The sequence below is a fragment of the Sinocyclocheilus anshuiensis genome, unplaced genomic scaffold, assembly GCF_001515605.1.
Source record: "Sinocyclocheilus anshuiensis isolate Anshui unplaced genomic scaffold, SAMN03320099.WGS_v1.1 scaffold86, whole genome shotgun sequence".
Taxonomy (NCBI): domain Eukaryota; kingdom Metazoa; phylum Chordata; class Actinopteri; order Cypriniformes; family Cyprinidae; genus Sinocyclocheilus; species Sinocyclocheilus anshuiensis.
In genome coordinates this window covers 4,158,450-4,175,174 of record NW_015547662.1, presented here as the reverse complement: position 1 = coordinate 4,175,174, position 16,725 = coordinate 4,158,450, and the positions used below count along the sequence as shown (strand labels likewise).

The 16,725-nt window shown below is 37.0% G+C and overlaps 1 protein-coding gene across 2 annotated transcripts; it reads right to left on the bottom strand.

Moving 5' to 3' along the window:
• Window positions 1-1,299: 1,299 nt before the first annotated feature.
• Window positions 1,300-14,816, bottom strand: LOC107702398 (lysine-specific demethylase 4C-like). 2 transcript variants are annotated; one of them, XM_016504715.1, is made up of 21 exons: window positions 14,724-14,816; window positions 13,896-14,073; window positions 13,422-13,597; window positions 12,860-12,974; window positions 12,500-12,693; window positions 12,332-12,381; window positions 11,693-11,796; window positions 11,474-11,611; window positions 11,168-11,361; window positions 9,749-9,915; window positions 7,168-8,870; window positions 5,986-6,097; window positions 5,575-5,756; window positions 5,266-5,485; window positions 4,277-4,353; window positions 3,939-3,994; window positions 3,702-3,810; window positions 3,375-3,563; window positions 2,641-2,760; window positions 2,453-2,545; window positions 1,300-1,954 (listed from the first exon to the last, which is right to left on the bottom strand). In XM_016504715.1, the coding sequence occupies exons 2-21, from the start codon at window positions 14,037-14,039 to the stop codon at window positions 1,793-1,795; spliced, it is 4,305 nt and encodes a 1,434-aa protein (XP_016360201.1). In that variant the 5' UTR covers window positions 14,040-14,073; window positions 14,724-14,816; the 3' UTR covers window positions 1,300-1,792. The 2 variants fall into 2 exon arrangements, with proteins under 2 accessions (XP_016360201.1, XP_016360202.1); XM_016504716.1 differs by lacking the exons at window positions 1,300-1,954; window positions 2,453-2,545; window positions 2,641-2,760 and adding an exon at window positions 3,117-3,219.
• Between the last annotated feature and the right edge of the window lie 1,909 nt (window positions 14,817-16,725).

Genomic DNA, 16,725 nt, shown 5'->3' with positions numbered 1-16,725 from the left:
GCTTCGAAATTTCAATGGTGCACTGCTAGGGGGTGATGTTTTCTGTGAACCCACAAACCCGTGTCTGTATTGTTTTTATCTAATCTCAGATAAGATTTATAAAATGTCAACGTTTTAAAGACACATCTGTATAATAAAAGGAAGAGTTTTAGTTTTTAGTCTCTTATTGGCCTGCTTAGAAAAGTTCTCAGCATTTATTTGAAATATAAATCTTTTGCAACGATTACAAGACAAGTACTAAGAACAAGTACTAAGGAGAGATCAGATCACACATCAGTGCGACAGTCACAGGCGGTAAACAGTGGAGAGATGCGAGGCACGAACACTGTTCAAGCTCTCCATTAATTCCTGCTTGTAGTAATTTAATGTGTATATATTTTGAAAGCATTGAATCGCTATAGAAATCGCGATTCATTCGATTCTTAACTTTTTTAATCGATTACTGTCCGAAATCGGCGACTCGCGATTCAAAAATCCATGTTTCAGATCGATGCATTGCATCGTCAGGGTTTGTAATCGATGCATCGAGAAAACGAGTGAATCGTTACACCCCTAGTAAGTAGATAATCTAAAACTTTCCAATAAAACTATATGCAGACACCTTTTTTTTTTTTTTTGCAATTTTATGTGTCCATAGTAGCCGATTCAGCTCATATATTACAAAGTGATTTACATTTACATTTAGCAGACGCTTTTATCCAAAGCGACTTACAAATGAGGACAATGGAAGCAATCAAAATCAACAAGAGTAATGATATGCAAGTGCTATAACAAGTCACAGTTAGCTTAATGCAGTACACGTAGCAAGGTTTTTTTTTTTAATCATATAATAAATAAAAACAAAACAGATAGAATAGAAAAAGAACAGAGCAAGCTAGAGTTAGAGGCCTTTTTTTGCTTTTGTTAATTGTATAATAAATAAAAAGAAAACGAAGATATTATATAATAATATTGTATATCTATAATAGAGCATAAATATAGTTTACATTAAAAACAAAAAAAAATATTTTGGCTGAAAGAGGTATTTGCACATTTTAATAAAATGTTGTTTATAAAACTAACTCTTTATTAAGGCGCACGTTAATAATATACAATAAAGTTGTAAATATTTTATTCGTAATCTGTATATTAAATTAAAGTAACTTTTTCTTATCATATCATTCCAGGGGAACCCCTTCACTCTGCTATCAGCTCACTCATCTGTTAAAACCTCCTGGTTCAGTAATCAGTGAATTGTTGACTCGAAAACCGCATCTGGCACCAGATCATGAAAGATCATCCAAAAAAAATTAACCCTATCCTATTGATGTTGTGAGCTATATTCAGTAAATTTGCATAAATCCATATCAGCTATATAAATAAAAAATAAAGTGTAAAGCATTTCATCAACTGAGGTCAAGGCACAGATCACAAAGCAAACATCTCTTTAATCATTTCAACAGCTGTAAGCACCACATAGAAAAGAAAAAATAAATGCCCAAATAAATAAAAAGATCGAGATTTAAAGTAAAAGGTGACATGTGCTTTGCTGGACATCAGTAGCAACTTTTTTTAATTTGGCATTTATACCATTTTAAGCTCAATGCTAAGAGTGTCAGTGGCTGGGAATGGTGCATGACACAAGACAAATCATTTACCTCTGAAATATAACAGGAAAATCTTCTAATTTAGAAAAACATTCTTGTCCCTGACATATGAGACCACAGTATTTCTGTCACTTTTAAAAATCATGATCTCGCTGATGTACAATCTTCAAACCCCCCTTGTTATTTAAGGTCTCTGCATTCCTCCATTAGTTGGCTTTACTGTGTGTCTCTGAGATCCTGGCGAAGGTTCGAGGGCTTATATGTGCGATATAATCCGTCTGGAAGCGAGAATTCGGTGTGCGTCGCCTTTTCCTTTCACCTTGTGTGGTGAAGAACGCATCCTGGAAACGCATGCTGGACGCCATGGACTGCAAAGCACACATATACAAAACAACACTCTTGAAAAAAAACACAAAAGGTCAAGTATTCGCCGACCGCAGTCGCATTCAACCAACATATATAATATTTTGAGTAGAAGGTATTAAAGGGATAGTTCACCTAAAACTAAAAAAATCTTTTCCTTACCCTCATATCATTCCAAACGTCTTTCGTTCATCTTCGCAACACAAATAAAAGTATTTTTAATATTTTCTCATCATTTTTGACCATTGAAAGACCAAGAAATCACAATTTTCAAGCTTCAAAAAGTCGTACGAGTTCTTCTCATGAATCGAGCGGTTTAATGCAAGTCTTCTGAAGAGAATACTAAAAATTCTGAAGAGAAATATTAAAATATCTTTATTTGTGTTCTAAAGACAAAGAGTCTTATTGATTTGGAATGACGTAAGAGTGAATAAACAATGACAAGAGTTTTCATTTTTGGGTGAATGAGCCTTTTAAAGAAAGTTCGGGAAGTGAGAACTCACCAAACGACCTTTGACCTTTTTGGGCAGGTCTTCATCCAGTGTGTAAATGTCCTCTCTCTTCGCCAATATTTGGGATCCATCTTCAAATTCCACCTACAAACAAGAACACAGAACAAACCATGGCTGATTATTAGGGTAGCAGTAAAGCAGCAGTACTTGAGAGAATATGACTATGAGTGTGTGTTTACCTGGTACATATATGAAGTGTTAGAGCCAAGGTACTTGGCTCCATAAAAAAGTCCATCGGGCCACTTCACCTGAACAGCCTCCCCCACTTCAGGAGGCCCAAGCTGGGAACAATCTCGGCTCTGCGGGGTAAAAAAAAAAACAGATTTCTCTCAGATGTCCGAATGTCAAACTAAAAACATAGTGCTTATATACACCGAACTTTGTGAAAAAGAACTACAGTAAGCTCATGTTCACACACAACGCTCTGCACTTACTCCTGATTTCTCTCAACATGGCAACACCAGAGCTGTCAGTCAATACATGGAAACAAAGTAACTGGAGTTACTTATTTGAAAAAGTAACTCAGATATTTCCTTCTAAATGAAAAAGTAATGCGTTACTTTACTAGTTACTTAAAAAAAGTAATCTGATTACGTAACTTTATCCCCTTTTAACATTACCATAACTTTTAACATTACCCCCAACACTGGTCAGGACCACTGTAGAATCCCATGACTGTAGTCTATGTCAAGGTCAGTAAGTGTCTTTATGAGACTTTTATGAGATGGCAAGGTTTTCAAATGTCAAATGGTATAACCCTGAAAAAAAAAAACACAATCAAAATCAATTTTAATATTTTTTTATTTGTAATGTTTTGAAAAAACTATTTTGAAAAATATCTATTCATAGAGTATGATATGGTGTTCTTGTTTTTTGTTTGATGGTTAAACACAACTTATTAAAATATACGCACAGCACTGGAGCTCCGTGACTGGTGCCTGTGACAGGTGATGAAAACCACATACGGCCAATCATCAGGCTCCATGGGAACTCCAGCTGCGTGTGCACAGGTGACATGGAAAGAGGTTGGGCAACGACCACATGAGCACTGAATACACGCGCCAGACAGCCTCTTTATCCTGTTCCGGCAATATATACACTTCTACAGAGAGAGAGAGAGAGAGAGAGAACGACATTAAATTGCTCAGCTTTGATTGGCTGTTAAGACTTTTGCACTTGTTTTGCAATTTCTACCATCTACGAGTGTGTGTGTGTGTGTGTGTGTGTGTTTATTACTCGCCAGTTTATATCTCTGAACAGGTATAGCACTGATGTCAATAGGAGCTCTCTTCACCACATCAGTGAACTTCACCTCAGGGAGACCCACAGCACACATCACATGCGCCCATCTATAGAATGCATAATATATGAACCACTTGAAGCATTCACTATTACTAAGAACACTAGCCTGACCGAACTCTTATTTGAAATACCGGACAATGTGTTAAAAAAAAAACATACTCAATCAGGAGATTACCTGTCATCTGAGGTTCTTTTTAACGCACCTCCCCTCAGGTTACACAAAGAGCATCCCTGGTATATAACACACAAACAGACACAGTCAAACATGTAAGTAGTCCATAAATAATGCTGATGCAGAAAATAGTGAATGTTTGAATTATTACGTACAGCTGCCAGGTCTCCGCTCACACATCGGTCACAGGTCCACACTGGGCCGACATCATGAGCAGCAACACCGTAGCAACCTGTGGACCAATCAAACCAAACTGTTATATTCTCTATTACGGCAAACATGTAAGTAGTCCATAAATAATGCTGATGCAGAAAACAGTGAATGTTTGAATTATTACGTACAGCTGCCAGGTCTCCGCTCACACATCGGTCACAGGTCCACACTGGGCCGACATCATGAGCAGCAACACCGTAGCAACCTGTGCAAACCAAACTGTTATATTCTCTATTACGCCAAGCTGTTTTTTTGTGCGTTTACTTAAGATATTAATTTTTAAATGTATTAACACATTTACTCAATTATGCTTTCTAAAAGGTCAGAAATCATAAGATTAGTTGCAACTATTTTATTATATTAACAGCCCTATTTTTAAATTGATTAGTAACAATATTTATTGTAAAAAGCGTGATACAAAAAAAGAAATAAAAATGTTTCCCCTCCAGCTTATACATCTAACATGGTAAGTGAGCAGAAAAAGATTATCGTCTATTTAATGCAAAGTAAAGCTTTTCAAATAATATTATAATAATTAGCTTAAGTACAATGGCAATTCAAAAGCCAATTATTTAATTAGCAATTAATTTAGGTTTAAATCAAAGTCAAACAAAAAAAGAAAAAGTAAATGAATGACCAATATTTTTGTCATATAGTACAAATGGTTCTTTATACAGGAAAATAATATTTTATAATTATTAAATCATTAATATGTATAACTCAATAATATATTAAAATATATTTACTTATGTTTGAATTTTTTTTTTTAAAGAAATTAACACTTTATTTAGCAAGGATGTATTAAATTGATCAAAAGTGAGAGTAATGACTTTCACATTATTACAGAATATTTCTGTTTTGAATAAGTTCTGTTCTTTTGAACTTTTTGAATTTTAAGAATCTTGAAAAAAAAAAACGTATCACCACAAAAGTATTAAGCAGAGCATTAATAAATAAAAGACTTCTTTAAAAATCATTAAAAATGTTTGAATGGTATTGTAATTTAATATTCAGTTTTTAGTAATATTTTATAAAGGGGGTCCACTGCCAAGCAATCATCATAGTTGGGTTTTTTTTCATGTGTTATGCGTGTTGTTGAGAGACCTCAGTGACGTACTGGCATGAACTTGAACACAGCAGCTATTGCAGGCCACAAGAGGACTGGATCCATCCTCCTCCAGCAGTGTGTTCAAGGGACATGGGCCCTCCTGGTACGCAAAGCAAATTTCAGGGATCAGAGGTGGTGATCTCAAGCTCGCCTCCTGAGAACATGACCCCTGAGACTCTGTGGCAGTACTCGTCAAGACATCGTGCCTTCTCTCATCTAAATTATCAGGCTGTGAGAGCAAAAACAAGAGTCTGAATTATGTGTGTCACAAAGCACATATGCACAAATCAGTACATAGTATCTGTCTACATCAGTTACCTGACAGTATGGCATGAAAAGGGTGCAGACAGCACAGTGTGGAGCGCTTTTAGCTGCAGTCGTGTTGTACTCTCGTTCATACTGAAGATGAGCTTTTCTGTGTTGCCACAGATGCACTAAAGGCTTTGCCCATTCCTCAGTTTCCGGCTCCTCTTCTTTAGTCGCACACTCCTCTATAGTCTCTGAGTCACACACACAAATAAATATTTACTCTAAGGCTGTCATGTATGATTAATTATAACTTGACGCAGCTTCTTAAAAGCGCATGTGCGCACGGTTTGAGACACTGAAAAACAGCAGGACACAAGAGCCAACGATGTCAGTCTGCATGTGTACATTCTTCTTATAATACCTATTCCTAATTGTAAGTGTTTATTGCACATAATAAAATGAAAGCGGTTAAACATTCACCATCATCGCTGGCAGCCTGCTGTTTCACAGCACTTGGCACTGCTCTTGCCGTGGGCTTTCTGAGGGGGTGACGCCAGCTCTTGGTTGTCTTCTTAACAGTTTGCATACGATACTGTGAGAGCAAAAATAAGAGAGACAAAGAGGCGGTCAGTGAGAGAGATACACTTTCCAAAAATATAAAATACTGTTGCAACCTTCATTGTGCATGTGTGTGTGTATATGAAGAGTTCATTTGCAGAAACCGATAAACTCGTGTTTTTTCATTGTGCATTCCAATTAATCTCAATCAAACTGCAGTTAAGTTATTGTGATTAGGTAAAAAATAACTAACAAATACAGCTAACTAACACAATAAAAACATGATAACATAATAAAAAACATGATTTTTGACATTTTTAAAAAACGGAGTTATCTGTTTTTGCAAATAAACTCTTCATATATAGTGTGTGAACATTTATTAATGCTTTGACGTTGTTAAGCTTCGTTAACAAGGTGTTAAGGTGTGAACAGCAATTATGTGAGTGAGTGCTCTGATTTCGGTGTAGTGTAAAGAAATTTTCACTGGATTCACAACAGGTGTAAATGAATATACAATACCATTCAAAAGTTTGTGGTCAGTAAGATTGAAAAAAATTGAATTGATACTTTTATTCAGCAAGGATGCATTAAACTGATCAAGTCACAGTAAAGACTCACATTGTTACAAAAGAAATTGTATTGTTCTGTTTGAACTTTCTATAGATTAAATATAAATAAACATAACATAAATAACAAAATATACATAAACAATAAAAAAAAAACAATAAATATGAAAATTATGTGAAATTACAAAAAAAAAACATGTTTTTAAGCCCACCAGGTGTCTATGTTTTTTTGCATATATGATTTGAGTTGCTTAAATTTTTTATGCAAAATTTACTTTAGGTTTAGTTCAGTTTTGTTTATCTAAAAGAAAAATGACATAGCAAAACAAACGCCAATCAGAACACATTTGTTATTTAACATTCAGGAAAAAAATTTGATTTTACTGCAGACAAGTTCATCCAGTATCAGATGATTAAAATGGAAACCAAGTGATCAGCAAAATGTCTTGTCACCCCGGTCAAATGTTGATTGTGACGGAAGTTCAGAACTATATAGAATAGTATGTACTGCTTGTCATGGTGTAGCACCAGAACTCACTGTACAGACTTCCCCAGGCTCCAGGCCCGTTTCCACATACTCAGGGTCACTCATGGCATTCTCCTCACTGGATTCACTGCTGCTGTCAGCACCTTTATCTCCTGATTCACACGAATCAGAGTCGCTCACAGACCCATCATGCTCTGACTTCGCACATTCGTAATACTCCTGACCTTTGAACTCTTCCTCCTGAGGTTCCTGAGAGCCTGCCTGCTCACCGAGCACACAAGCTTTAGCTGGTTCCAACTCCACGTTCTGCTGCTTCAGATCTGGGGGTGCGTTTGGAGCCATGTCTGCACCAGAGCACTGCATGGGAATGGGCTCCAGGTTGGTCCAGGTCTGAGTGCATGATGAAGAGTTTGGGGAATCAGGGAACTTTTCTTGTTGGCACCCTGATTCGGACCACATGGTGTAGGGCAGCGAGTCATGAGCATAGTCTGTGAGACTGCTCCCACCTGTGGTAAGACCCACTACCAGCTCGGGCTGCAAGCTCTCAATGAGCACTGCGGGATTCTGGGAGCTGAGGTTTTTCCAAATGGTGAAGGTTTTGGACTCCATGAAGGAGCCCTGGAAGGATGTGAGAGAGCTTGACTGCTCTTCAAGACTTCTTTCTACTGAGTTATCGGTCATTTCAGAGTCTCGAGCGTCCATTAAATCCACGTCTGCTACGGTAGAACATTGCAAAATACCGTGAGTGGTTATTTTAAACTGCGAAATGGACTCATTTCGAGTGTTCTGGTCTGTGTATGGGCATGTGTGTTCATGCCCTTCCTGTTTGGACTCCCATTCCGGAACCAAGGAAGGAGATAATGGTTTTGCTATAAAGCTGTCTGAGACTGAGTTTTGTGATTGGTTTATGCCTTCTTGGGATGCAACGAAGGGCCAGTCGTGACAAGCTCTTTCAGAACAAGTCGCCACATCATCTGTTATAACAGGAGGCGAGTGTGATTTTTCCCGATGGAGAACAGGTGCACTGTTGTTCGGACTGTGAGGTCTGTGATTTGTAGTGTCGGGTCGGACAGCGAGAGTCAGCGAGGGCATTTCAGGTGCGAGGGATTGAGGATTGACTCTCTCTTCTGTGAGCTCGGGCATTAGAAGAGGCATCTCACAAAACTGAGTAGTCTGGATTTCAGGGTTTGTTCTGTTCTCTGAGGTTTCTGAATCCTGAGCCGAGTCTAGACGGATCGAGCTTTGCTCCTCGTAAAGTGCTGATGTGCCGCAATCGATGCTGCTTTCAGCCAAGATATCGGTGACTGCCTCTTCGGTTTCAATTTTAGCTTGTTGGGAATCAGCTTCCGAAAATAAAACCACAGCACCAGTGGAGTTAAGTCTCGACGAATGGGTCACAGGAATAGAAGGAGCACTTGTTTCTGGGACAGATTCACAGTTTAGTGTTTGATTAGGACTTTCAGTAGTTCTTTCTGAGTCCAGAGTCACATCCACAGTGACGTCACTCTCTGAGGTTGGTTCAGGTCCAGGCTGTGCAGTACAGCTTGTGTTTGTTGATACTTGACCTTCATAGAACTTTGAAGACGTCTGGGAGCTTGAGTGACCTGGATCGGGGTCACTCTGCCTGGATGTGGCAGGGGTCGAGAGTCGCTCAGGGGAAGCATCTTTGACTTGTCTAGAGGAGTGGGCAAGCAAGTCATTCTCCACTCTTGTTACTTTAACAACACACATTTGTCGACATGGACCAGAGAGCCCTAATAAGACAAAACAAGTGTCATGAAACAATAAAACAGGTTTTCTGAGATATAAACACACATAAGTATTGCACATACATTTCTGATTTTTAATGCTTATGCTCCCCAAGGATATGTGACCAAAAATACAGTAAAACAGTAACACTGTGAAATATTATTACAATTTAAAATAACTGTTTTGCTATTTAACATACTTTAAAATGTTATTTATTCCGGTGTTGGCAAAGCTTAATTTTCAGCAGCCATAAATCATTCTAATAAGCTGATTTGGTCCTCTTGAAACTTATTATTATTATCAGTGTTGAAAACATTTGTGCCGCTGCTTAATATTTTTGTGGTTTTTCAGGATTCTTTCAGAATTTATTTGAAATACAAATCTTTTGTAAAATTATAAATGTGTTTACTGTCACTTCAATCAATCAAATCTAATCAATTAAATCCATCGCTGCTTAATAATAGTTTTAATTTCCTTAAAAATATATTATACTGGCCTTAACGGTAGTGTGCATTTTATTTTAATTTATGCAGATAATTATTTTGTAATTTTTCTGACAGGCCAGTCAAAAATTATATCAAACTGAAATATATCACAAGTGTTCATTTGCATTCAGCAAAAATGCAGTGCTCTGATGAACTCGGACTTATTTAAAACAAAATGCAGTCTGATATTGATATGGCTTAACATAAATGGCATCTGTCCTTAATGTGAGTGTGTTATCAAATTACAGATTACATTTGAGAATTAATGCCACATAAAATAAATCTTGAAAATGCATTACATGTATTTCTGAATCAGAGAACAAATGCAAATGCTTATTTGCAGCAGTGATTATTTGTGGAATGTATTGTGAGCTTACAAAAATAACACTGATACTAGCCTTTTAATTGGCCTGAGTTCTGTGATTCTTTCTGGTGTTTCATTGGGTCTTCCTTATCCTTGTCTTTTGATGTTAAAGCTGCCCCTCTACTCCTCCGACTGCCCCCCTTCACTGGCGCAGTGTCCACAGTCTTCAGTCGTTTGGAGGATGTGCGTGGATAATGGAGACTGTTGACACAAAAAGATGAATCACGCACTGTCCAAGATTGTGAACTAAGCCTGTCAGTAAACTATGGAAGCCTGTTTCAGAATAAAAAAATAAAAAAGGTAATTGCGACTTTTTATCTCGCATTTGTGAGTTAACATCTCACAATTCGGAGAAATTGTGAGACATAAACTAGAAACTGAGTGTTATTAAGTCCAGTTCAGACAAAAAGTATTTTGCGAGCTTATATCTCACATATAAGTCATAATGGTGAGTTTACATCTTGCAATTCTGACTTTTTAACATGCAACTGAGAGTTTCTTTCACACAATTCTGAGAAAAATTGTGAGAAAAATGTTTGCGAGAAGTCACAAATTCCTTTTTTATTTTTTATTCACTGGCAGAAATGGGCTTCCACAGTAAACAGCATTTTTGCTCCAAATAATCTCTTATAGTGAATGACATCTGCATAAAAGATTTGTTTATTTTTTATTAAAAATAAAACATTTATGCTAATAGAGAAGGCATTTGGATATATGGCATCACATGGCTCTCTCTGTTTCAAACTATAATGTAAAGGTCAGATAAGTTTGAAGTATTTTGTAATATTTTGCTCAGACGCAGACTTGAATTTTGAGCAAAAAACATCACAATTGTACAGCACTGTTCTAGGCCACTTACTGTGCCTTCTTACATTACAGTGACAATAAAAAATGTCTGTACCAGTGTTATTATAGTATTATTAATATAATATTATAATATTAATATTTTGAATTAGCTTTTTTATAGTTTTCATTTTCATTTTAGCTTAAGTTTTAGTCATTTTGTTGTGGTTTTGTCATTCTTTTAAATATTTCTATTTAGCATTATTTTATTTCAGTTTTAGTAATTTTAATATTTCAACTTCAAGGTATTATATTTCAGCTCCTTTCCAAGGCAACATTCAAAAATTTTATTTAAGTTTTTAAGTTCAAGCTTTTTTTAAATCTAATATGTATATTTTATTTTATTTCAACTTCATTCCAAATAACGAAAATAATTTTTAATAGTTAGTTAACAATAACAACACTGGTCAGTACTTCAAGTGGCGATAGAGTCAGTCTCCAAACATCTGGTCTAGCTGTCTTTGGCTCTCTACTAAAGCAGAGAAGGTGAAGGGTCTTAAATAGACTAAAATGTCAAGTTGCTCAGCAAATTTCTCTTCACACTGTTGCTCCTCCATGACAGCAGTTGACCTGAAAGAGGAAACTGACCATAGTTAAACCATGCTAACACCTTGTGGTGGAGGGCGCTTTCCTGCGCCGCCTCTGAAGCCAGCTCTGCAGCTCTGGTGTGGTGCTGGGTGTGGCCAGGATGTGATCCAATGGACATGAGTCTTTGCCTTGTGTCCAAGCCTGATAGCGATCCGGCTGGAATCGTCTGACAAATGGATCCATGGAGATCTTCACCATGTCCTTACTGCATGTACACTGCAAGAGGACAGATTTCCCACAAAAAAAAAAAAAAGAGTGTCAAATGTTCACCAGCTGTAGATGACGGCAACGTGAAGGCACCAGATTTACATCAGCAACAGCTTAGTACCTGCGTAGCAACTTTTCCATAATCGATCCACCGGATACTTGCGAAATTGGTGGATTCAGCACAGTTAAAGCCGTGGTTGAAGCCAGCGTGGTAACCATACGGAAATGTGATCATAAACTCCCCCGCTTCCTGTGTTATCTGTAATAATATATCGGTTTATTGTGAATACATTCAAGGAGAACTGAGACACCGCATTGATTCTAAAAGACTGTGGATTGCCTTGTCAAATGGTATGCTGTATTTCTTTAGTACAGAGGGGGATATCAGAGTCATCTTGTGTCTCAGGAAGGCCTCACAGCTTTTAAAGCTGTTAGGAAAGAAACCTAAAGACAAAGACATTTATCACACCCAGTACAACACAAAGGAAATAATGATATGTAGATTAGCTAGATATACTTAGGGTGACCACATGCACTCTTTTTCCCAGACATGTTCTGGACGGTATTTTTAAATTGCCCAAAATGTCCGGGTTTTGGCTTTGTTTTCCTATAAAATTCATTTTTACAGTCATCATACAATATATGTGCACATATATGCATTGCTTTGACCGTTCTCTGTAGTTCCCACCTGTCCGAACTCCACAACTGGATGATTATGTACAATTCCTGCACGCTATTGGTTCAACTACTTATCAGTCATCATTATCCTCAGCAAGTATGAAAAAAAACACAGAAAAAAAAAAAAGCCAAAACCTGGACATTTTAGGCAGTTTAGAAATCCTGGCCAGAAAAAGAGGATGCATGGTCATAGATATTTTGTATACAAGCAAGTATGCAAAAATATTAAACAAATGATATTAAGACGTCAATAAACTGCACATTCCTTTAAAAGACTACTGTAAGTTTTTAAAGTTTTTACCTATAGCAAGACGCTCCAATCTCTTCCCATGTTCTGGAGGGATGGCATACCTGTGAAATTGGTATATTTATTTATTTATTTAAAAAAAAGGCAGAATTCCAGGTCCTCAGGGGTAGAAAGAAGATTGTTGCATACTCAAGAAACACAGGAAACCACAGCAAACCCTACCAGGATTTGGGCTCCCCAAAGTGCAGGTAGTTAATGCTGTAGAGGTCCATGTCCTCCGTGTGCCAGGAGAAGCTGGTCTTCCACATTCCAAAGTACAGATAGGGTGTGTTTACGCCCTGAATGGACACGCCACAATCCTCCTCAATCACATCCAAGATTGAGTTCAAGTGCCCGATGTTCCACTCTTCGATGTCCTGAAATAAGAGGGGCAAACACGATCTCAGCCATCTCCTGCTTACATGCTCTCGTTATTTCACTGTGTTATCCTTTGTCATAACATACACGCCTTTCACATTCCATTTGAGGTATGTTACGCTGGATGTTCAGAGGACAAGAGCTGTGCTCCGCCTGCATCCTCACCTCATCATAGAGCGTGCCGCTCACATCAGCACCATAGATGGGTGAGACGAATGTCAGATTCTTCCAGTACTTCCTCTCCAGATCTTCATAGTTCAGGTAGCGAGGTGTGCAGTACCTGAGTAGGTAAATCACACATCTCCAGATGGCCTTAACGAATATAGGTCAATCCATCATTTAAAGGAATCTTATTGCAGTGTGCAATAGAAGTCCAGAATATAACAATGCATACGTCAAGGAAGAAACCAGAGGTGTTTGTGAACTGCATGCCATTGTTTGAAATTTATTTTAAACAAAACTATTCCAATATAAATATTTTTTCAAATAATATATTTCACAACTATTTTGTTTATTTAGTTAATAAATCCGCTGTCCTTTATGCACTGCTTTGCTTTCTGGGTAATGTGAAATAATAACCTCGACTGTAGGTTATGGTGGAGTACTGTAAAAAGAAGAAGAGAACATATACTGCATGCACATGCTGTGTTTAAATGCCATTAGAGTAGAATAAAAGCCTGCTACTTTGAACCCAGATATGTGCACTTCTTCTGTGTTTGTCACTTACATGTCACTGTTGGCCAGTCTGCGGAATTCTTGCACAGTGAGAGGTTTCTTCTGGATGTTGTACTGGGTGAAGAGTCCTGATTGGCCAGCCACCATCTGCTGAATAGGTGCTTGGATGACGAAATCATCAATATCATCGTAATTGCGCCGTGGCTTCCAGCCCTTGGGTGGAATGACCTGTGGAAAGAATTAAGATCTAACATTTCATTTGCACTATATAGTCCACAACTGAGATATAAAGTTAGAGGACTACACATTATTATTACATTTTATATATTAGAGTTGTGAGCTTATGAATTTCAAAAAAAAGAAAGAAAAAAGCCCATCTCTCTTTTGTATTGCCCTCACTGACTGAACACAAAAACAAACATCCAATGGACTCATATTGTGCATTTAGATTTTGGACTTTTATTATTATATGTACAACATACACTTTTCCTATCAATCACATGCATAAACATACAAACATACCGACCTTGGCCAGTCCTGCACGTTGCGCTCCCTGAGACTCCATATAAACCAGGTACTGGTTGAAGTCCTTAAACTCCTCCATGGTAGGTCTGAAGGTCATGATCTTACAGGCAGGGTTAGCCGTGGCACTTGCCCCAACACCTGCCATCCTGACCTCTCCCTCCTGCCTCCAGAGGCTCTACCTGCAGAGCACACCACCCCTTCACAATCATGATTAACACAGCTTCTTCTTCCATGCATTTGACTGACTGTCTAGCTATTATGATTGTTTTTATATAATGATTTGGGTCCTGATGCTGATATGAACTTTACAGACAAATCACCCGACTAGGATTTCATCAGTGCGATCACTAACAGTCAAACCTACAAGTGTGTTTATTTACATCATCTACAATTCTAAAAAAAATTGCCATAATTCATTTTTGTAAATTACATCAGCCCTTTGTATCGTAATTAATGCACAATGCAGCAAGCCTGAGAGTGTCATTTATAAACGTTTAGTTGCATGAGTTTTGAACACAGGCCCACTCCCATAATCTGCTGATTAAAACAATGATATACAACCAGAAAAGCCGGACTAGATATAGCTGAAATACTTATATATATATATTGTGTAAACTCGCTTCGTTATTTTTATCGTTCAAATTATACTGTTTACTCTACTCGGATAGGTTTGTTTACAGTTAGCTCATTAGCTGCTAGAGTGACCATATTAAATGTCCACTTCTAGTTTCGTTGTCAAAGTTCTTCTCTGAGCCCATAATAGCAAGATGAGGCTGTTCCCGTGCGCACAACACGCGTGTTCTCTGTCATGTGTATTTATTAGAAATACCTCAGTGTAGTGTGATCGTGGGCAAGCAGTCCAATCCCTTTCAACCCCAGCTGTTCTACTTCATGACAGCTCTCTCCTCTCACACGATTTCATTTCTGCTTCTCTTCATCTCGCTCTGGGCTTGAAGAGAGCACAGCGCCATCTGGTGGACTGTATGTTATACAAAGCGTATAGGTCATACTTAGCTATGATACAAAGGCATTACAAAACAATGCGGTACAATAGTATAACTTTATTAATCTCAGAGGGGGAGTTTAGTTTTGGTCATACAAATGATGAAATCAGATGCAGCACAGGTATAGTCAAGAATGTTTGTCTCAAATAAATAAATATATAAATAAAAAATGAAATGAATGTGTTTTTTTTTTTGTTTTGTTTTTTACTCACTTCATTGAATAAAAGAAAAATTAAAAAAATAAATAAAAATTTTGTATAGCGCTTTATATAATACTGGATGTGTCAAAGCAGCTTTACAGTGTCAAACAGGAAAGTAGTTTGTCAATAATGCAAGACGATGACAGAGTCATTTTTCCAGCTAAAGTCAGTTCATTGATGATTCAGTGATTTCATCATCCAGTTCAGCTCTCTTCCAAAAGTGTCTGTGCAATCAGTCAAGTCCCCAACTAAGCAAGCCAAAGGCGACAGTGGCAAGGAACCAACACTCCATCGGTGACAGAAATGGAGAAAAAAAATCTTGGGAGAAACCAGGCTCAGTCGGGGGGCCAGTTCTGCTCTGGCCAGACGAAATCAGCGTGGCGTGGTTTAATTCCAGGCTGCAACACAGGTCAGATTGTGCAGAGGACTCGTCTCGTTCCGGTGGTCTTGTGCTGATGGTCGTCAAGGTGGTTATGAGGTCTTCGCAAGGTTTAACGGTATGAATTGGCTAAATAATATTTTTGTTTAATTAGTAAATACGTTCACTGTCCTTTCACAAATTAAATTGGTAAAAAAAAAAATCCATTACAGACCATTATTTCTTATTGCATATTTCTCAACAGTATGAAAACAGAGTGAAAACACTTGTAAAGTTACGTTTTTGTAGCTTTGCGATTATTAATATATGCAAACATACCAAAAAGGGCAGATATTACATTAGTGTGATACTATATGCATTTTATTATAGGCCTAAAATGCAACACTTAGTTTTAAACGTTATGTACGCTCTGTCTCTTCATCCACCAAGGGGCCCTTGACCTGCAAAAAGGTTGAAGACCCCTGACATAGAGTTTAGTTAGGCCTTTATGCTGATGTCATTATAGTGATCTGACTGTCTGTCAAGGTCAATCCTCTTAGAATATCGAATATTTTGACTATTCGTGACAAGGCAATGGTAGTTTGGATTGTAAAATGTCATGTGGTGTGACTACTCAAAAAACGTAATGATATTAATGAATTAATAATTCATGGTATTTGTAATACATACGTTTTACCTTGAAAAATATATTTTTGAAACTTTTTGATTATGTGTAACTGATTAAGATGCGTAAAATGTTATTAATTTTTGTTTGATGGTTTGACCACATGACATTTTTGTCATTAAATTGAAACATTTCTTGAAGATTTGAGTTTTTTTTTAAACCATATAGAACCAGCATAAATTAAAAGAATGTGCATTTATAAAAAAAAAAAACCTTTTAAAAGTACATTGCCTTAAATAAAATGTATGTATTTTATTTATTTTATTTTTTTTTTACTCACTACATTGGATACATGAAAAAAGTTTTAAAGATATGAACTGGCATAATATGTTTGCTTACAGTAATTAGTAAATACATTCACTGTCCTTTCACAAATTAAATTTGTTTAAAAAAAATCCATTACAGACTTTTATTTCTTATTTAATAGGCTACTGGCAAGTGAAAACACTTCTGCAGTAAAGTTTTTGTGGCTTTGCGATTATTATTTAATGTATGTAAACATACCAAAAAAGGCAGATATCTTCTTCTTCTTCTTCTTCTTTTTACTATGAAAAAATATATATAAATTGCATGAGCTACTCAAG

What these genes read in the sequence shown, in the direction of transcription:
- LOC107702398 (XM_016504715.1), bottom strand. Translation starts at nt 14,039, where the DNA reads ATGGCAGGTGTTGGGGCAAGTGCCACGGCTAACCCTGCCTGTAAGATC. An exon ending in GAACTCAGGCCAATTAAAAG is followed by an intron (nt 8,871 to 9,748) that starts GCTAGTATCAGT and finishes TTGTCTTATTAG; the next exon opens with GGCTCTCTGGTCCATGTCGA. An exon ending in AAAAGGTCAAAGGTCGTTTG is followed by an intron (nt 1,955 to 2,452) that starts GTGAGTTCTCAC and finishes TGTGCTTTGCAG; the next exon opens with TCCATGGCGTCCAGCATGCG.